This window comes from Astatotilapia calliptera, chromosome 7 (assembly GCF_900246225.1).
Source record: "Astatotilapia calliptera chromosome 7, fAstCal1.2, whole genome shotgun sequence".
Classification (NCBI taxonomy): Eukaryota; Metazoa; Chordata; class Actinopteri; order Cichliformes; family Cichlidae; genus Astatotilapia; species Astatotilapia calliptera.
Window position 1 is genome coordinate 48,524,905 of NC_039308.1, and position 22,244 is coordinate 48,547,148.

Sequence of the window (22,244 nt, forward strand, 5' to 3'; positions counted from 1 at the left end):
AAACAGGTAGCTGGGAAGCACAACGCTGTGTGTGCTGTATGCACTAATGTGAATAATACATGTTCTATAAATGTTTGTATTCTTACAATGTAAATGACATTAATCAATTCAAATTTTAAGAGGAGATTTTTTACATTGCAGGAGACTTTTGCCGGCACTTTTATGTTTTAAATATATTTGTAGCGCCGGCTGATTTTATAATATTGTTTTTCCTGCTCACAGTGCTGTGACTCCTCCCCTCGAGGTAGTCACACAACTCCATCAGTTATCTCTCATCCACACTCCAAACTGCCTAGTTGAAGACACCAACTCTTCTTGGCTGCTCTGAATTCAGCTGTTCACCTTAACGGTACGAAGCTTTTGTTCGTTTTCAGTAGGAGAGCTTAGATTGTACTTCCTGTGCATTTCAGGACTTTATATGAAAACTTAAAGTCATGTTTTATGTAACAGGATATGTGTTTAAACTATTGTTAGGGAGCTTTTTATTAGCTTTGCCTTTGTGCAGTGGTAAGATATGTTGACTAATTTTCTTTAATGCCTATACATGTTATAATCTATAGATCGATTTTCTGGATACATCCGGTTACAATCAATCATTCTGACTTTTGATGGTATTAAATGATTAAATCTTACAGGGTATTATCGTTTAAATGTTAGGAAGTCAATAACAGGTCAAAAAAAGCATGCACTGATGTTTTTTACGATTGGCATTCATTAAAATTGTTGAAATCTTTACTTGAAAGTCAAAAATGTATCTATATTTTTTTGTCAGCAGTCCTCTAAATATTATCTGCAGCATATTTCAGCCTATTTTAGGCCTTCCTTGAAACATTTTATTTTTGTTTTGGTTGTAAGAATATTTTTTAATTAGATTTTCTTTGTCCTGTCTTTGAGATTTTCTTTTTTTCAAATAGCAGTAGAAGTTTGCAGCTTACATCTTTGATAACCAGCTTCTTTTATGATGTTAGCTGAGATGCCAGAGTCCCCTCTCAGTCCCACAACAGCCCGTCAAAACCCAGCCAGCAGCCTCCTCAGTCACACAGACAGTAGTGGAGGGGAAAGAGTCGCTAATGGGAACGCTGGCACTCTGAGTGGCGACGACTGGCAGACTCTTCAGCATAAACAGGTACGTGTGTGTCCTGCTACTCCTTCATCGTGCCCCTCATCCTCCTTTTCTTCATCCTTCAGCTCTTTCCTCTCCTTCATAAGTGGAAAACAGAACACTCTTCTTCAAACAGATGTCAAGAGAGAAATACCCCATGGCCTCATATTGGATATCCTCTGGCAGGACACGAAACCCAGAGCTCACGGCTCTGTTGACAGTGACAAAGATTTCATATGAGATCTGAGGGGAGCGGGGAGTTGACACACAGAATTCTTGTTTGTCCTTCGTTATTAGCTTGTGAGTCAGAGCCAGGGAGGAATAATTGTGCACAGACCTAGGTCAAACAGATGCAAGTGAACGGCAAATAAGCATGGCCCAACACAATTTTATGGTTGTCTCTTGCAATTCCATCCCTGGTAATCTTAATCTAAGGGATCAATGAAACAACTGAGATAATTAGCGGCCAGCAACAGCGCTTCCTCCAGTCCGTCCTGTCATCTTGTCACTTTTGTTCTGTTCTATTCTCCTAATTCACTTTCTAAATCTGGACTTCAACTGCATGGTGTTAATATTTAAAGATCCTATTTTTTGGTGGGGGGGGGGGGGGGGGGGGGGTATTTTCAGCTGACATAATAACTTTACCCTTTACCCAGATTCTGGTTTTCAGAATTTAATAATGACTTGTGATATGAATTTTTTTTTTCAATCTGAAAACCCTAAAAATATTACAAATAAGGACTATTCATGTAGAAAACTGTTTTTTTTCCTTTGATAATAAAAGGCAGGGACCTTCATCTTCAATGCATTTCTTTCTTACCTGTATCCAGGCTGCACGCAGCAAATGGATGCACGGTGATTTGTAAAGTGCGATAATGAAGCCAGCTGCACCTACATGCAAAAGAACATTCGGGGAGAACAAAAAAAGTTTGACACATATATTTGTCAGTCTTGTCTTAAACTTTTATATTTTTAAAAACGTGGCATAACCACCGTGTGGTTTGTGTTTTTTTGGGGTGTGGTAGTTGAACTTTTTTAAAGCTTATTTTTTTCTTTGCTAATTTTGGTAAAGCATCTTTGTCCTCCCCCTGGTTTTTGAGAAAGTATGTCTACATAATCTTGATGGTTGATTTAACTTCTGCCAATCAACCAGTAAATTAAAAGGCCAGCTGTTTCAGCACTAAATAAGACCACTGCACCTCCTTCCTTCCTTGTTCTTCATGTAATGCCTATTGCTCTTAACTTTCTCAGTCTGGTTGAACACAGGGGGCAACATCTCAATGGACTGATGGGTGGAAAAATTACAAACTTGAAGTCCTTGGTGCATTCTTTCATTACATCCTGCAGGCTGCTGAGATATTACTTCAATATGACAGCTTTACCAAACCCAAAGAACAGCTTTAGTCTTTATATAACGGTTGATGTTTTATATATAGATAAGGAAACCACATACTGCAAAATTCAAATAAATTATATTTTCCCCAACAATCATTTAGTAGCACCTTTTTTATGTGTTGTTTGTAATACAACATGTGGAATATGCATGTTGTTGTTTCTTAATGCAGTCATGGTAATTGCTGTAGGCTCTGTGTGACTACAAAGGGAGACAATAGCCTTGTTATTTGTCACCCTATCAGTGACAGCGCAGATCAGTTATTATTCTGGGAGTGTTTGCCTTTATTAATACCCATACACTTCTATTAGGAGCCACAACAAGCTTGAAATTGTGTTGCTAATTAACTGGTCAGCCTATCTCCAGTCTCATTTTGGGTCAGTGACACAATCCAGCATGATGATGTTCACAAAAGGTTGACAACACTGTTGTGTAATTGGAAAGATTCCCATTTGATGGTTATTACTGTTTATCACCTGACACTCTGTCTCAGTTATTGTTTTGACTGCACTCCTGACTGTCCTTTAAAATGTTGTCCTTCCTCTTCTTCTTTGAGGTCTTTCTTGCTATGATGGCCCCTCAGCAGATTCAGCAGTTTCTGGCTCCCAGCCAGCTGCAGGCTCTGATCCACCAGAAGCAGCAAGCCCTTCTGCTTCATCAGGTATTTGCACAGTTAACATATATACATGTCAGGGTGGTGGTGTTTGATAAACATGACTTACATAACACAGCAAAGTTTGTAAATTGGCTACTATATTTGTTTATTTATTATTTGCATATACATATAATTATTATGATTGTTGTTAACTTAGCCTAGTTTACTAGCTAAGAGAAGTGACTTAGCTAGCAAGCGTTAAAAAACGACAAAACTCTTATCAATGGGAATTTATGACAATGAGAATACATTGTGGTTATAAGGTTAGATATTTGAGTTAATGTTACTGCAAAATGATTTAGACTGAGGCCGTGATTAACATGAGCTTAATGCTATCAAGGTGAGCTAATTTGTAAGCTAGTCATTCCAAAGCAAACTGGTGTTTCAAAGTCAACCAATCAACCAATATGTATAATAATAATAATAATAATAATAATAATAATAATAATAATAATAATACAATAACGCAGCAGCTTACTAAATGTTATAATACATATTTAACATTAGATAAAGTGCAAAAGTGCTAGTGCTAGCACATTATGACTTATACTAGGAGAACCAAAAGGTATAATTATTAAAAACGCTTCTGGATTTTAACTCAACCTTTTCACTTACCTAGACTTTCTCCACTAAGGTTTAACTCCATCTCATTAAAGAGAATGTATTAATTTTGGCTTAGTACCATCATATCACCAAGATGTCAGTATTTAAAATGGCAATGTTAGCCTATGACCCCTTTCTTCTGTGGTTTCTGTTGTTGTTGCTTTGTTGTTATTTATTCTCCTCTTGTAGCAGGGAAACAACAAAGAATCATGATTTTTATAAAGAGTTTGCCTGGATTAAAGTGTTTTAATGCTTAAGCACGCAGTCTTTGAACAGGTTTAATATCAGACAGCCTATACCCAGCTAGTGTGTCTGTAAATCTCTATCTTCAGTAAAAAAAAACTTTTTGTCATTGTTTCCACCTTCTGTAATATACCAAATACTGAAATTGTACCACACACCTAAGATTGGCAACCATGAGGCAGCCTAAAATAAATAAAACAAACAAACATTTCTGCCAGTAGCAGTTATAAGTGTCTAAATGATCGTGATAATGCTACATTTTTTGATAGCATCACCTGAAAGAGTTCTACAAGAAGCAGCAACAACAGATTCAGCTGCTTCAGCAACAGTCCAGTAAGAAAATCAAAGAGGTAAGAGTCTCAGGCTACAATATTACACACCTATATATTTTTGGAGGATATCCTATTGTTGAAGATTGATACACATATAAAAAATAAATATTTATTACTTTTCCTTTCTCTGGTTGTAGAGATTAAAGTGAAATAATGAATGGATTTGGGCTTTTATTTTAAAAGAATTTTGACATCTGAGCTTGAACAGAAATAGTATGTGGATTTGGCCTTTTATTTTAAAATCATTTCAGCAACTGATAAAGTCATTAAACGTTATCATTAAATGGTGATATCACCTGACTTAAAATTACGCTCTTCCAGCCTTAAAAGCCCAGAATCGATATCTAAACATCTACCAGATGTGACCCTTAATGGACTGACTGGTCTCACTCTGGTATGGCAAAAGAGAGTGAGGGCAGTGTTTACTACCTCAGTAGAAATGCTTTCTTTCCCCATCCTCCAGCTCTCCTCTCCCCAGCTCGTCTTCCAGCAGCTCATCCAACTCCAGCAGCAGCAACAGCAGCAGCTCCTCCGGGCGCACAGACCAGCGCTGTCCTCTCCCGCTCTCTCTCCAGGTCACTCCTCTTTACATCTATTTCCAAAAGTTATACATTAAAAAAAAGTTTCTTCAAATCAACTCTTTCATTTTGTGCATACTATGTGTTTTAAGTCATCATTTCGAGATTGAAGGAACAGCAGGGGCTCTGTATAATTAATGTACACTGAATAACAAATGTTACATCGCTAGAAAAATACACCACAGCTACTTTGCTATTTGCAGCAGTATTGATAGACTTTGTGTTTTCAATCATCTTTTAGCTTGTCTCAGCCCTGCAAAGATGCAGCAAGTATGGAAAGAGCTCACAATTGGAATGACTGAAGATAAAACCACAATAAAAGAGAATCGAGAATCTTCCGCTGGCAAAATAATGTCAGCAAAAGTCCCAGGGAGACAAGCCGATGACCAGCAGTCTGCCTGTCCTCACAGAGCTGAGAGGTAAGAGCCGTCTGTTCTCGCTGTAAGCAGCAGGAGGGCTCAGGTGACACTGCCTTTTTTCTGTTAACATCAAAGACTTGTCATCTGTAGACATTTTTTTTTTCTCTCAAGGTGCGGGTGAGGAGATGTTTGCTTTTGAGACTTCACTTTTAATTCCCCTTGGGGACAATGTATTTTGTATTGTTTGTTTGCTTTGTGTTCTGCCACCTGAAGTGGATCAGCAAAGAAAAAGTTTACGTAACTGCAGTACACGTCCCGAATCAAAAGTAAATAGTTATCCTGTTTTTTGTGCTTTTTTTTTGTCAGTGCTCCCTGCCACCTCTCTCCTGTCATTTCTGCTACCTGAAAAGAAAACAAAACACTCTTATATCTGTTTTATTGCTGTTTTGTTGTTTGCCTGCTGTGGTTTCTTTAATCTTGACAGGCCCTTCTCTCTCTCTCTCTCTCTCTCTCTCTCGATCAGCACTGTTAAAGGTGATCACGCTGCCAAACACGCCCTCTTCGGTCACGGCGTGTGTAATTGGCCCGGTTGTGAGTCAGTCTGTGAAAACTTCAGCCAGTTTATCAAGTAGGTTTAAACAATCTTCACACTTTTAATTTTTGACATATAGCAGTGAAAACAAAGCAGCAGAATAACTGACATCTCTTAACCTCATCTTCAGATACTAATGGATAATATGTGAATTATGTAATCACATTTTTTTTAATGAAATGGATTACATTTGAAAAGACATAATTAGGTAATAGCTCCACTGTTATGGATTTGCTTTTTTCATTTTGATTACTTCTTTCAAACTTTACAATTTTAAAATTATGATATTGATCAGCTTACAGTTAAATATGTTAAATATTATGTTAGTTATGTTACTTTGTGAAAAACAAAAAATCTGGTTATTTAAAACTAAAATTAGAAATTAACACGATTTTATTGTTTGTGTTGCTTGTTTGTTTGTTTACTGTTCACTCAAAACCAAAACGAACATTGAGACATGAGAATAACAATATAAATAAACTTAAACTTTCTTTCTGCAAATATTGTAAAATCCTTTACTTCATAACCACACAGCTGATTTGAGTTTGATTTATTTTTGTTTAGATACTTACTGTTGTTGTTATAGCCCTTAACATTCACTTCATCATCAGTGTGGGTCTAAATGTTGTTTTATCCACAGTATTTGATAAGGGATAAAAGATTCTTCCTCTACTTCTACATTTAAAAAAAATCTCCTAACATATTTGCTCTATTTGTTTCAGGCACATAAGCAGTGAACACACTCTGGATGACAGAAGTACAGCCCAGTGCAGAGTCCAGATGCAGGTGGTTCAGCAGCTTGACCTTCAGGTAGGGACTCTTAACTTATAAGTATCACTGACAGAAAAGGAAGCAGCGATGCTTGAATTATGTCCGATTTATTGAAACTTGCACAGTGTTAAGATGTTCTCAAGGTCAACATTGATTTTATCATTTTATGTGCAATTTCCAACTGAGGTCTACAAACCAGAAGCACGAGTGTTCATAAATCCAGACTTAAAGTAGAGGAGCTAGAGCCTTTTCAGCAGTGTTTCAGCTGCCCACGTCTCTGTTGAAACTTATTGAAACTACTTATTCTTGCTTTCAGTTCTAGTTGAGCAGAGAACCCTAGCTTTTATACTTAATTGATTGTATTTGATGGTTTTTAGTATGTATTTGGTGACTGTTACGGATAAATGTGCATTTTGTATAACCTGTGCACTTTGGTGAGCTGAGTTCTTTTAAAATGTGCTGTAGGAATAAACTTTGACTTGACTTTCATAGCGTTCTTTCGGTGCTTCGCACGTTACAATAACCTCTAAATTGTTATGGATCATGTGGGGGATTAGTTGCTACGTCATCAAAATGTGTAATATTCTATAGACTGAATGATGAACTGAGATGATGATACAGTCATAATTTAAAACATGGGTGATACCTGATATTATGCATGAGATAAGAGGATTTTTCTGTATACTTTATATATGCCCAACCCAACCAAGAAAAAAAAAGTTTATATTTGGAGCAAGGCTTGTCTGCAGTCACTTCAAACAAGAAACACTTGATTAATTTCTCCAATGCTCGACTATCTAGAAACCTTTCTGTTTATGCTAAATCCTCATGCAACATTCAGCCCCTGCTGTGCTTTTCCTGGTGTTTGACACAGAACGAACGCTTTCTTCCAGAGATCTGTCAGGTTCACAGCCTTCCATTTCAATAACCTCTGTCTGGTGATTACAATGTGACACCATCCACTACAATTTCCGCTTCCTTTCTTCATCTCCACTTACAGCTCTGCAAAGAACGGCAGCGTCTGCAGGCAATGATGGCTCACCTGCATCTGCCATCTTTAGAAGCTCAATCGCTCTCGGCGCCTGCACAGTCGCCACAGTCCGACACGGCTGCTGACCCGTGCGGCCCGCAGGTAGGCAGCGTTCAGTAATAGCTGCGCGAACAACACAGGTCGAGTAAATGAGCCGTGATATTTACGGCGTTACGGGGGGGAAACTCCAAATATGTGGAGAAAACAGCACATCTGGCTTCACCCTCATCTCTTCTAGCGCTGATGAAGATACTGCCAGGCTGTAATTGACTTGTTGAACTTTTACAGTTGAATGAGTTGCAAAAGCAAGCTGACATTTCCTTAGGAACAAAAAAATCCCCAAAACACAGCACTGAGGCAATGCTATGTGTGATGAGGGTCCTGGTAAGAAATATTTTATCAAATTGAAACACAAATTCATTTTTTGAAAAAGTTTACAAAGCACCTTTTGACTATGGCTCTAATTTGATCTTTGCTCTTTTACTTTGCGGAGCCCTCGGTGCTTTTTCAAAGCGAGGACGCTAAATGTACAGAGCGCTTCCTCTCCTCTCTGTGTCCAGCTGTTGGCACAGACGTGCTGTGATAATGTGGGAGCTAATCATTTGTTAATCTTGCAAATATTGCGCCATAATCACAACACCCACCAAACAATTTCACCCTATAATTAACAATAATTGGCTTCCTCCTTATTGTGACATTAGAGGAATCACCTCTGAAGAGGCAAATCCAATCGCTCCGTTACGCCCTGTTATGAATCTCCCACTCTGTTTTGTTTCCCTGTCAGAGTGTTCGCTGCTCTCGATCCTTTGTTAACTTCATGCTTTTGTCACTCTCAGCTCACTTCAGTCACCAACAGCTTACCCTCGCTGAGACCATCAGACCCAGCCCAGGTGTCCCCTCGACCTCTAGATCCTGTTGGCACTCCATCCCAGGGGTGTGAGAAAGAGTTCCCCTCTCACACGTCAGGCGTTGGGCCAATCAGACGTCGTAATCACCCTCTGGTCTACTCGCTGTCTTCAGGTGACGTGTAACCTGGCCACTTGACACACAGCAGCTCATTCCAGATTTTTCACTTTGCTTTTTCTTTATTCTGCTTTTTTTCTTGTTTCAGAAAATGAATATGAGCTTTACAAAAACACTGATCTCAGACCACCTTTCACCTATGCCACACTGATTCGACAGGTATGACAGGTTTTTTTAAACTTTCTATTCGCCTTCTTTTATTTTGTATTTGCTGGTCCCGTATTAATGGATAAACAACGTTTTCATGGAATCTCTATGTTGCATATTGATTTGAATAACTTGATTCAAGTGATACAATTTTCAATCCGTGTTTGAAGTTTTTATCAAGTTAAATATGCATGTTTTCCTGTTGTTTTAGTAGTCAGCTGGTTTTAGAGCGTGAATATGGAAAAACTGACATGAGGTCTTTTTACAACTGATTAATAAGTAAAAATAGTTTACACATGACTCACTAGTTAACTGTAAGACAGAATAATGTTATAAAACAGAATAAAACATTTAATTTTCAATATTTTTATCCACCTGACATCAAAAAAATGTGCTTGTTTGTGTTTTTTCTTTTTATATCTTTTATATATTTAACCTCGGTTTGTATATGTAAGTTTAGAAATTTTGTTTTGTTTGTTTGTGTGTGTGTGTGTAAAAGATTGTATTAGGTTGATGTTTGTATATTAAATGTCATATATGTGTATGTAGTTAACCAATGCATTTACATTTTTGATGTCTCGTGTGGAGTCGCAGTGTGTTATATGTTGTTTTGCTGTTGCACAAAATGTAAAAACTATGCAAGTACACTTTAACTACGTCGATAAAATAAGTGTGAAGAAGAATCATTAACTGAGTAAAAAAAACAGGATAGAAATGATTAAGCACAATAAAAAATACAATAAAGTAAGTAAATAAAAAGAAGGAAGTAATTGCCTACTTCAATTAAGAGTCCAATTAAAGGTTGGTTTTACATTTCTGTTTGGAGCTTGGAGTGTAAAAGTTCCCTCACCAAAGGCATTGCGTCCTGCGCTTTGGAGCAACTAACAGACTCATGCCAGAGAATCCGAGCAGTCATACAAGCTCATACTTTGTAACCACGTGAGACATCTAATAGATCACAGGGTGCTTCAAAAACATCTGGAAGCAGTAAATGTCAGGAGTCTCCTTCTGGTCCAGATACATGCTCACCTGCAGGGTTGTGAAATATCTGTAATTGATTTTTTTTTAACATTTTCGTAGCATTAAAGCGTGAATCTTGATAGAAAAACATGCATCTGTTTCTACTATAGCATTATTTTTGCAGAATTGGCGATTCCTTAAATTTAAACAAACACAAAAGCCGTATCTTTGTTCCTTGCCTTCGATAAACTAGTGAAGGCTTTAATTTGATCCTGTATTGTGCTACGGTGTATTATTTCCTTTCCATCTACAGGCTATCATGGAAACATCAGACATGCAACTAACCCTCAACGAGATATACAACTGGTTCACAAGGACATTTGCTTATTTCCGACGCAACGCCGCCACTTGGAAGGTATTCCACCTGCAGATGATTAACTCTGTATCCCACTGTGTGTCATACCCGATGCATGCTGCATGCATTCAGAAATATCTTCCTCACTCTGATTTCATCTGGATCAGAATGCGGTTCGACACAACTTGAGCCTGCACAAGTGTTTCGTGCGCGTGGAGAATGTGAAAGGTGCGGTGTGGACTGTGGATGAGGTGGAATACCAGAGGAGGCGATCCCAGAAGATCACAGGGTAAAGTAGATCCTCCTAGTTTATCGCAGTGCCGCCATCAGGGTATCTGTACATATTTCATAAATATAATGATAATTAATTACACAATAATCAAAATATCACATTTTAATCACAAAACACAGCTTTAGCATGAGTAACCACAAACTTCTGCTGTTTGTAAATTCACAAATTTATATTCAACCTTATGGTCTACAGTGCTAAGTATCATCTATATTATAAAAACCAAAAGGAAAGGTTTAGTTTCCTTATTTTAAAGACAGACATCTCTGCAGGTGATTTATTTAAAACAGCTGAAAATTGCTGTGAAATATAAGGCTGATCGCTCTCCTATATCACTCAAATCCGAGTGATTTGAGTGAAAAAATTCTCAAAAATCTTTAGAATATGGATAAACGTGGTTGGAAAATTCAAAATTCCATTCAGTAGAGGCCCTTTACTCTTATTCATTTGTTAAATACATTATGAATTTTCATTGCTGTTATCTGTTATTTTCTATTATCTGCAGAAATCCATCACTGATGAAAAGTATTTCCTCCAGTGCAGGTTATGGAACCCTAATGAATTCTGGCTTGCAGGTGAGCCAATGCATTCTCAACGCAGGAGTGCTTACAGGTTGGGGGCGTGGCCACTCTTTCATTTATGCTCACTTTTCTTTTCAGACCGCACTGGCAGAGGCGTCACTGCCAGGACTCAAGAAAGACAACGTAAGAGGAAATTCAAAGAGTGAAATACAAAGGAGCAGCATGGCTGACAGCCACAGAAACCAAAACTTCTCTCCTCGTGTCCAGACGTGAGTTTAGCTTTGATATAAAATTCGCTCCAAAAAAATTTAGCGATATAACTCTGAAGTTTGATGTCTTTTCTATTTAACCTCTTACAGGCCGCTTTTCCTTGAAGACAAAGAGCTGAAGGTGAATGACCAAGGATGTCTGATACAGACAGTGAAACCAGTCAGCCTGCAGCCAGACATGAGTGAAAATGATGGAGGGCATTTGTTTGACCTTGAATGACTCTTTTATTGTTAAGAAAAGCAGTAAAATCAGCATTAAAACAATTTAGAATATTTTCTATTCATCAGCAAATGTAATAAAGTAAATTTAGCTTTGAGACAGATTATAGCAGCCTCAATTTCTCCTCAATTTCAGTCAAACAGCAAAAGAAAGCAGAATATAGTGCCACTTGTGGTCTCTGTGCTGGGAATACTTTTATCAAATATTTAAATATTGGACTATATATCTTAATAACAGTTATTATTCAAATATCAAACAGACATGTAACAAGTTGAGCATTTAAAGGTGACCGAGATTAGTCGCATTTCTTAGGATAATAGTATTTTTTGTTTGTTTGTTTGTTTTGTTTGACTTTCTAACGGACATCTTGCCAAGAAAATGGCAACAATTTAGAACAATTTGTGATTTTTCACCAAAAACAACCCGTACGCTTTTGTATTAATTATTTATGATGATAGAAAATGTTTGTTGATAATGTTTGTTAATAGTTTGTGTCTCAAAGACACTTTTAAATAACTGAAAAGCATTCGTTGTGCACTGTTTCTTCTGTTTTCTCTGTTGTGATTATTGATAGAAAATATGGGATTTTCACAGGTCAGTTTTTTTTTTTAAATGAGGGTCTGTATACTGAAATAAAGGTTCTGTTTTTGTTATTGAGAACACGGTCTGTATAATGTGTGTAAAGATGTGTCAGTCTGTAGGCTTGTGTCCAACATTTAACAATAAAAATATATATAATAGTTTAATGTTGTATTTATAAGGCTGTGCAACATTATGCTTTTTCCTTCAGTTATCAACTTGCATACTTAAAAATGTAACACCCATGCGTCGGGTATTTTTAATGCTGATTTATACAAAGTTTAAAAAAAAGGCAAATTTGTAGTGTCATGTTTGGATTTGTTTGACATGGTGCATGTACTTGTAACCTAAACACTGTGAGGTTTCTCCAAACCATTGTTTCAAAAAATGGCTGCAGCCCCTGTCAGTACAACCATAACATTTTAACATTACACTTTAATTTTTACATAAATTTCACAGTACTGCTAACTGTTTCAAAATTAGATAAAGCTAATTAAATTTCCATAAAGACAGTAAAATAACTTCTGCATTCACTTTCATCATGCTACCATACCCTGAAATAAGTGTTTTCTATATTACTATATGAATATATTATATTATATTTCTAAAGATCACCGATAAGAGGTCTCAGCTACAATCCCTGTTAAATTATTAGAAATTAAAATAATAAAATAAACACTCCCAACATTGTGTCATCAACTGATACACACCCTGAAGTGAAGCTGTGACTGTAGACTTCACAACCAAACACAGAACAAAAGGTTTTTCAGCTCCCTGTTTTGACTATTGTCAGTAATTGTCTTTGCTGATAACATGTTAGCTTTAGGTTTGCTGTTCCTTCTCAGGTCTTGCTTTGATTTGCTGTCAGCCTATTAGATGACATTTTCTTCTGATTGCCTCCGTGCCGTGTGCGTACTGACTGAAAGTTAGCATGGTGCTAGACAACTTCAACAGCTTCACTTATGTGTTGCTTTGATGTGCCATATACTCACTGCGAGGCGGGCCAGTCAGCATGTTTTTTAATGTAGCACTTTTGACAGCACTTAATCAACAGCCCCTCCAAAAAGGCCGGTCTCTGTTCATCTTCTCATCAGTGGGTAATAATGATGCTGCCGCACATGTGCTCGTTCTGTTCGCGACGTTCTCTTCTGCAGGAAAAACAATATCTCCACATGCAAAGATTTAAATGTATTTAAACTACTTATTACTGATTTCATCTTTTAAATCCAACGATGCAATGATGTGGCAAATCTTTACATACCAGAAACTGTCAAGCTCAATTTTCAAGTCAAGTTTAAGCAATTTATTTTTATTTTAGTCTAAATTGATCTTGTGAGCCAGAAATGTAAAATCTTTGGAATGTCTGAATTTTAAAAAGTTTTCTTTTGGTGCGAAAAGAAAAAGTAAAAGGATATTCTCAAAATGAATCTAATTAACCATCTCTTAACAAATAAGTTAAACAGCTGAAAAAAAAAATCACCATTCAGAAATGATGCCAGACATTTACACACTGATTTTACACACTGATTGCATCTAAAGTCATTAAAAAGAAACTTAACGTCATAAAAATGTTCTGAGCAGGTTCTTGGCTTAACCACCTTATTGGTAATTATTAAAACCCCGGGTCCTGATGAAATGAATGATTCGAGATTAAAAAAGAAAAACAAAGCTGGCAGCTTTAACGCTCTGTTTCTCCACAGAAGCTCTTAGGATTAAAACAAGCATGTCAGGCTCAGGACTGAATGTTGGCTCGTCAATGACAAATGTTGACTTTTTACTCTGTTCTTTTTACATTTTAAGGTATTTGAACAATTGTGAAAGGCAAACAGAGTAATGCACAAAACAGGAAAATATCCTGCTTTATGGCACACATAAAAATATGACTTTTCTTGAAATTAGTGGCATCTTCTCATCTCACATGGGAAATATTACTATGTTATGCATACTAAAAGCTAGACAGCAGACAACTTTTATCGGTTTGGCTTGTGTGAGAAAGAGGGAAGAGAACATACACAATATTCAGCTGACACACTCATGGGGTATGTGTCTCCATTGTGTTAGGTGACTAAAAGCAGAACAGAGAAAGCAACTTGAAGTCACTCAGCAAGGCCTCGGCCTTCTTTGTGCTCTGTGATCAGCAATGTTTGGCACAGCCGCTCTGTTGGGAAGGGGATTGTTATTAACTCACAACAAAACACACACACAAAGAGCATAGCTAAAAGCCTCCTGAGCGGTGACTCATGTCGGCATGTTGGGTGTTGGTGGAGGTTTCCTGACCCTTTGGTGTGGACAGAAGCCAGAGGGTGAAGGAGGAGATCGAGTGAACAAAGCGTAAGAAGGATCCTGAGCAGTCATGTACACCAGACATGTTACCAGGAGAGCACTTATCTGTGGATGGGGAGGAGCAAAAAACAAGCCAGACTAAAGGTAAGTGCAGATGATGTGATGTAAAAACAAATAATTCCAGTAACTTAGAGTTATGTTAATAGGATTAAGGACGGATTATTTGATGGACATTGACAAAAGTCTCGCTCTTTTTCCTAATTAGCATATGTAAACAATGGTGTCATTTTTAAGAAATCACGAGAAATGGGTGGGTGTGAGGGTGGAGGTGCAAGATTTTATAGGTTTTCTCAACCAATACAGAAACAAGGACCAACATTTGGTTCCTCTGTTCACTATTTGTAAGGATTTCTATTTTTCCGTATTTAAAGGTTTTAGTGTTTCTCCACAACAAAATGGGCAAAGGGTCAAAAGCTTTTTGGACACAATAAAGCAACATGGGACAGCAATAAGAGCTCGCAACTTAAGAGGTTTCCATTATATTTGTTAAATATCGCAATATTCTGGCAAATATATAAGAGCTGAGTGCATTCACGATAGAGCTTCTTGCCTTTTTACCAACTCAACATCTAACTTGTCTTTCTTTTTGTGTCTCAAGGTAGCACGTCTCTAAAATCAGCCCAGGAAATCCTTTCAGTGGGTGACCCTGTTAGCAGAGGAAATACCATCACCACTGATCTTATCAGCTGTAAGTGGAAACAAAGAGACCTGCGAAGCATTATTAATACAGTTACAAAAATTTATTGTTACTCTGACTGATCAGGTTATTTAGAAGGTGTAAACTAAGAAATTTCCTCTTTAATTCACATTGTAATTAATCATTGAAATACTTAATCAAATTATAACTAATGATAAAGACAGACATATAACAACATGTGCCAGAAAACTGTTTCATCCGGCATTTAGTTGCAACAATCTCACGAGCTGATCCTTCCATTTCCAGCTCAGCCTCTGCCTGCTGTTTCTCCACCAGCAGAGGCCTCACAGGAGGCAGCAGCATTTAAGAAACGTACATATGACCACCAGCAGAAGCCCAAGTGTCCACGGTGTGGCCTCACAGCTCCAGATGACAGACTGCCGGGCTCCAGGTTGTCAGTGCACAGCGGCAGCAGGAGCAGTAAAAGGAGAAAGGAGACAGGTGCTGCGGCTGGATCACACCAAACTGCGGCTACACCTGCTGGTAAGTTCTACAGTATGACTTGATTTACATAATGTAAAGAACAATGACGATGTGAACAGAAAGTACAAACTGTAACGTTTATTTTGATGCACACAGTAAGCAATTTTAATACGCTAGCAGATCAATGTTCCTTTCCAAGACAAGGCAAGTTCTGTATTTCGGGACTAAGACAATAATAACTGTGATATTAACATACACAATATCAAAAGTTATTACACAGTAAAAATATTCTTTTTTTTTCTATATTACTGCTTCTATATGGTTATATTGTGACATCTGTCTGTTCTCACTTTTAATCTGAGGAATTGATTAAGCTAATAAACTGAGAACATACAGTTAAGTCAGGAAGAGTTTGATAGACACAATATACAGGGTGGGCCATTTATGGATACACCGTAATAACATGGGAATGGTTGGTGATATTAAAGTCCTGTTTGTGGCACATTAGTATATGTGAGGGGGCAAACTCCCCAAGATGGGTGGTGACCATGGTGCCCATTTAGAAGTCGGCCATCTTGGATACAACTTTTGTTTTTTCAATAGGGAGAGGGCCATGTGACACATCAAACTTATTGGTAATGTCACAAGAAAAACAATGGTGTGCTTGGTTTCAACGTAACTTTATTCTTTCATGAGTTATTTACAAGTTTCTGACCACTTATAAAATGTGTTCAATGTGCTGCCCATTGTGTTGGATTGTCAATGCAACCCTCTTCTCCCACTCTTCACACACTGATAGCAACACCGCAGGAGAAATGCCAGCACAGACATCCAGTATCCGTAGTTTCAAGTGCTGCACGTCTCGTATCTTCACACCATAGACAATTGCCTTCAGATGACCCCAAAGATAAAAGTCTAAGGGGGTCAGATCGGGAGACCTTGGGGGCCATTCAACTGACCCACGACGACCAATCCACTTTCCAGGAAACTGTTCATCTAGGAATGCTCGGACCTGGCACCCATAATGTGGTGGTGCACCATCTTGCTGGAAAAACTCAGGGAACGTGCCAGCTTCAGTGCATAAAGAGGGAAACACATCATCATGTAGCAATTTCAAATATCCAGTGGCCTTGAGGTTTCCATTGATGAAGAATGGACCCACTATCGTTGTACCCCATATACCACACCAAACCATCACTTTTGTTGTTCCAACAGTCTTGGAGGGATCCATCCAATGTGGGTTAGTGTCAGACCAATAGCGGTGGTTTTGTTTGTTAACTTCACCATTCACATAAAAGTTTGCCTCATCACTGAACAAAATCTTCTGCGTGAACTGAGGGTCCTGTTCCAATTTTTGTTTTGCCCATTCTGCAAATTCTGTGCGCCGATCTGGGTCATCCTCATTGAGATGCTGCAGTAGCTGGAGTTTGTAAGGGTGCCATTTGTGAGTAGCTAATATCCGCCGAAGGGATGTTCGACTAATGCCACTCTCAGTGACATGCGGCGAGTGCTACGCTGTGGGCTCTTGCTGAATGAAGCTAGGACAGCCACTGATGTTTCTTCATTAGTGACAGTTTTCTTGTGTCCACATTTTGGCAAATCCAACACTGAACCAGTTTCACGAAACTTAGCAAGCAGTTTGCTAACTGTAGCATGGGAGATGGGTGGTCTCGTAGGGTGTCTTGCATTGAAATCTGCTGCAATGACCCGGTTACTGCGTTCACCAGATATCAACACAATTTCGATCCGCTCCTCACGTGTTAACCTCTTCGACATGTCAATGGCTGCGAACAAAGAGAAACTTGTAAATAACTCATGAAAGAATAAAGTTACATTGAAACCAAGCGCACCATTGTTTTTCTTGTGACATTACCAATAAGTTTGATGTGTCACATGGCCCTCTTCTTATTGAAAAAACAAAAGTTGTTTCCAAGATGGCCGGCTTCTAAATGGCCACCATGGTCACCACCCATCTTGAGGAGTTTGCCCCCTCACATATACTAATGTGCCACAAACAGGACTTTAATATCACCAACCATTCCCATGTTATTACGGTGTATCCATATAAATGGCCCACCCTGTATATAAACTTTATTTACTTACCTACTTACTATTACCAAGTGAGTATTCACTCACCCATCCAAATGATTAAATTCACCTGTAACCCTCCATGGTCACAGGAAGTGTTGGTCAAGTTACTTGAAAATAGTAATTAGTTACTGATTACTTCTCCCAGAAAGTGATCCCCTTACTTTACTGATTACTTATTTTCTAAAGTAATTAGTTACTTTATTACTCAGTTACTTTTTAAAAACATGATACGCAACCTGAATACTTTATAGACCTTTCAGTCCAGTTCTATTTGTTTCTGCATAATCCATCATATAAAATGTAATCAAATGAAAAAGTCTGTTTTTAAAACTTGTTTTATTAGTTTTAATCTTTTAACTTTATGCATATTACATCAAGCAAAAATTAAATTATACAAAACATGCTTTGACTGGAAGAAACTTGTTTAACATTTAAACCTATTTTCTGTATATTCCAGCATCTAAAATAAAATTATTTTTTGTGTTTACACTCATTCTTTCAAATAGATGCAAGTAAAACACACCAAAAAATAAATAAAATCAAAGATTCAGCAGCACTAAGTCTATTTTCACCTGTTTAGCAGGAGTGGGGCCAGTGGAGGTTTGCCAGGTGCTACAACAGTCATGTCAGTGGGAGGATCCGGGGCTTTCTCTATGAATTTCACATTCAGCGTGCTAGGTGCTTGCTCAGATTTGAAGTTTAATTTTTCGCTGCAGAAAGAGGTTTTCTTCCCACGTGTACAGCCGACGATAATGTTTTTGTCATTTTTTTGACAAAAGCATTTTTGCTTACATAAGTAAGAGTAATCTAATTAGTTTTTTGCAATAATAATACTTTGCTCATTACTTGAAAAAAGTAATCAGACTCCCAGTCTCTGGTCACAGGTGTATAAAGTCAAACAGCTAGGTATGCAGACTGCGTCTACAAACATTTGTGAAAGAATGGCTCGCTCTAAGAAGCTCTTGATGTTTAAGCACCTTTGTTTGGGATGATTTAAGAGTGGAGCCAGGCCTTCTCATCCAGCATCAGTGTCTGACCTCACAAATACAGTGAAGAACGAAAGAATGGCCCAAAATTCCCATAAACCCTCTCCTAAACCTTGTGGACAGCCTTCCCAGTGGAGTTGAAGCTGTTATAGCTGCAAAGGGTGGGCCTACATCACATTAAACCCTATGGTTGAAGAAAGGGATGGCAGTCAGGTTCATATGTGTGTGAAGGCAGCTGAGTGAATACTTTTGGCAATATAGCTTACATTCAAATGAGTTACCAAAGAAGATAAAAGTGACTCTTTCTATACAAATTTAGCTGTTTCAAGTTTTGCTGAAAGGCTTTGAAGCTGCACTTTCTCTTGTTTTCTCCAAGTGTGCAATGGGCCACTCCTTGTTTATCATTGTGTTCATGTTGTTATCTCTATGAAGTTACTCATTAAATCAATACAGTAGCCACAGATAATGCTCTGTTTTCATCTACGCACAAGTATTACCGTGAGTTATAGGTGGGGGGTGTATAATTCGGGCGGCTAAGCAGGAAAACGCTCAACCCCACTCCCCAGGGAATTCTGCCGCCTCCTTTTCATTTATTTCCTTCAGTAAACAGGATAAAACAGCTTGATTTGCATGATATCACATGCTATCCAGTCCGTGTGAGGATGAAAACATTAGCTTCGTAACAATACAACTGTTGGGATCGCGAGAGACGCCCTGTAACCCACTGGTGGGGTTAATGTATGCAATTTCATCTGCACCTAATTTAGGAAGCGGCACAATTATCATGTGACAGCTCCTTCCTAGTTGTTGTTCATCACTGGAAGCCCTCTGCGGCCTTTTTTATTTTCCCATGAGGACTGAACAAAGCTCTGTGATTAAGTAAACACAATCACACTTGATCATTGCAGCACAATAGTTTATCTTTCAACTTTCAGCTGCCACTGCAAACAAACATGTGAGAGATTAATTTAGGGTTAATAGAGTCGTTAATCCCAGTTTGTGATGGGATGCGGCAAGCTCTTAGAACACAACATGTTTGACCTCACGTGATGAACGTTGCTGAATCTGTTTTGTGTCTGATTTTGCGTGTGTTCTTTGCAGACACGTGCTTTCACCTGCTGCTGGCGTGCCTGTGGTGCCACTGCTCCGTGCTGCTCCTGGGTCTCCTGGAGGCTTGCTCATCATGCCTTCACGCCCTCTGCTCCTCCTGCTGCCACGCGTGCACCCGCTGCTGTTCAGCCGTTCAGGAGGTTCCCATGGAGGAGCTCACCTGCCACGCCCACTGCCACTCCGTCTTGTTCGAGTCCTGCTGCGAGCCAACCGAGTGTCTCGAGTTTTGTCTGGAGTGTTGCGAAATCTGCCATCGCAGCTAGGACACTAAAGACTGTGGGCCAATAAGAGAAAGTAACACTAATGTTGGATTTATTAGTATACTGATGTTGGTTTTGATTAACTATCATTTTATTAACCGTGATGTAAACAGATGAGTAAATGTGAGATGTGATGAGTCAATATTTTTTCTCTGATTTGATGCTGCTTGTCTTAAGCGAATGAAATGTTCTTGGTATGCCAGATAAAAAAACAAAACAACGACAACAGTTGTGCAATTGGGAAAAAACAACAGTAAAAATGGGTTTCTTCGTGATATATTAGAAGTTGAATCAATGAAAAAGACCCAAGAGTCCTTTAGCTTAGGCTGGCATAAAGACTGAAATTTAGGGGACACCAGCATGGCTGCTGGCCACATTTAAAAGGGAACTCCTTCAACGACTTTGTACAGATCTTGGAGACTACCACTGCCGGTGTTGGAGTTGTAACTAATGCAATACATTACACATAACCTTTCCTTAAAGCTGCATTACTTTTATGTTGCCTAGTCCTTGCTGTAGGAAGTAATGTGTTACACTAGTCGTTACATTACTCTCCTAATTCTTTGTAAAATGACATGACGCATGTTGCAACATAACGACAAGTTAACAATATAAACCGCACACTAACACAAACACACCAACACCAATCCTAATAAGGACCGAGATACAACAACAGAAAGCAAAGTTGAAAACCAGCCCAAAGGACACTTCAGAGCGATCCCCGAAGCGAGTCTGTTTTAGAAACATGAACAGGTAGAAAGAAGTCTTTAACATCCTGCTGGGTTTTTTTTTTTTGCTAGCTTTGTGTTAACATCCGGTCTGCAGCAGGTTGCAAAGACCTGAAGTTCTTGTATCAATATTTTTGCTGCTGTTTCTGTCCTGAACTCAGTTTGCATGTCCCTAATGCTCTTATCCTTTCTTGAAATAAAAATAAAATCCATGTTCATATCTCCACTCCTCAAAGTTGTAGACTACTCCACCATTTTGACCTCCTGCACCCAAAATGAAATTGACTGTAGCACTAGTTCAGATAACTGAAGGACATTTGTAATGCAAGTAACAACATCATTTTAACTGTAATATAATAGCTTAATATTGTTACTGAGAACTGCAATGTCATTACAGTAAGCAGTTACTGACCTGTTAGCTACTACTAGCACAGCATAATATAATTTCTGACCAAACTTGGTCGACGGCACAGGTCATGAAATTAAAATGACAGAATGCCTGATTCGCTTTGAGAGACGGCGCTTCTTTCCAAAGAAACTGTACAGTGTTAGTCCGACAGTGTTATAGCAGCGCAAACCACAAGGGCTCACCAAATTCTACAATATGAGATGAGGAAATAGTTAGCTTAGCTTGGGAGAGGGACTGCTATCTTTGCTCTATCTGAGACATATCCAACACACACCCTCAACCAAATGTATGGCAGCAATTCATTGCATGTAGACACGGTCAACACAAAGTTCAAGCCTAGCATCAGAGTAAGGAACAGAGGTGATTTGAGTGGCTTTGAACTTGGCATGGTTCTTAATGCCAAAAGATCTTGTATTACTGCTGATTTACTGTGATTTTTCCCATGCAACCACTTCTACAATTTAGAAAATTATCTGAAAAAGAGAAAATCTCCATTTGCTGTTTGAGCGTTGTGAAAAACGTGAAAAATGGCCACACTGCACTCAGAAAAATTATGGTTCTTAAATGGTTCTTCAGACGGCTTCATGGTTCTTTAAAGAACCATCATACGTCAAAGAACCTTTTTATTTTGTGGATGGTTCTTCAGCTATTACAAATGGTTCTTCAAAGAACCATTGTTTGAAAGGTTCTTTGTGGCACCAAAAAAGGTTCTTCTATGGCATCAGTCTAAAGAACCACTTTTGGTTCCAGTTGGCACCTTTATTTTTCTGAGTGTGCTTTAAGTTGATGGGAAGGAAACAGGAACTTGTTAACTCCTTGTTACAACAAAGGTATGCAAAAGAGCATCTTTGAATACATAACACGTTGAACCTTAATCACATCAGCGGCAGAAAACCCCTTCTGTCAGCTAAGAGCAATAAACTAAGGGTGCAAATCACAAGAGCTCATCAAATTCTACAATAGAAGAGAGTGGACAATGTAAAAGTATTGCCTGGTCTGGTGAGTGTTAATATGGATCAAAATCTCTAAGGAATGTTTCAAACACCTTATTGAATCTGCATGTTGTAGAATTAAGCCAAGGGAGATGGGTCCAACTAGTCCAGCCGGGTAGTCGGAAGCTGTGGCTAATAAAGTGTCCAGTAACAAGTAAACTAATGAAGCTCATGCGCAAGTTCA

At 38.4% G+C, this 22,244-nt stretch overlaps 2 protein-coding genes across 2 annotated transcripts in view; both read left to right on the forward strand.

Annotated features, from left to right (window-relative positions):
- Nucleotides 1-12,150, forward strand: part of LOC113026457 (forkhead box protein P2-like) — a 32,962-nt gene extending 20,812 nt beyond the window's left edge. The window contains exons 2-17 of the mRNA XM_026175272.1: nt 223-349; nt 969-1,126; nt 3,052-3,156; nt 4,266-4,346; nt 4,792-4,903; nt 5,148-5,325; nt 5,789-5,893; nt 6,580-6,667; nt 7,629-7,760; nt 8,495-8,678; nt 8,770-8,840; nt 10,102-10,203; nt 10,311-10,432; nt 10,938-11,007; nt 11,092-11,222; nt 11,313-12,150. Of these exons, the coding sequence (XP_026031057.1) occupies nt 974-1,126; nt 3,052-3,156; nt 4,266-4,346; nt 4,792-4,903; nt 5,148-5,325; nt 5,789-5,893; nt 6,580-6,667; nt 7,629-7,760; nt 8,495-8,678; nt 8,770-8,840; nt 10,102-10,203; nt 10,311-10,432; nt 10,938-11,007; nt 11,092-11,222; nt 11,313-11,442 (1,764 nt within the window). The 5' untranslated portion in view covers nt 223-349; nt 969-973 and the 3' untranslated portion in view covers nt 11,443-12,150. The remainder of the gene's footprint in view (nt 1-222; nt 350-968; nt 1,127-3,051; nt 3,157-4,265; nt 4,347-4,791; nt 4,904-5,147; nt 5,326-5,788; nt 5,894-6,579; nt 6,668-7,628; nt 7,761-8,494; nt 8,679-8,769; nt 8,841-10,101; nt 10,204-10,310; nt 10,433-10,937; nt 11,008-11,091; nt 11,223-11,312) is intronic.
- Nucleotides 12,151-14,242: 2,092 nt separating this feature from the next.
- Nucleotides 14,243-20,888, forward strand: LOC113027447 (myoD family inhibitor domain-containing protein-like). Its single transcript, XM_026177058.1, has 4 exons — nt 14,243-14,448; nt 14,963-15,052; nt 15,308-15,544; nt 19,663-20,888. The coding sequence occupies exons 1-4, from the start codon at nt 14,388-14,390 to the stop codon at nt 19,932-19,934; spliced, it is 660 nt and encodes a 219-aa protein (XP_026032843.1). The 5' UTR covers nt 14,243-14,387; the 3' UTR covers nt 19,935-20,888.
- The last annotated feature ends 1,356 nt before the right edge of the window (nt 20,889-22,244 follow it).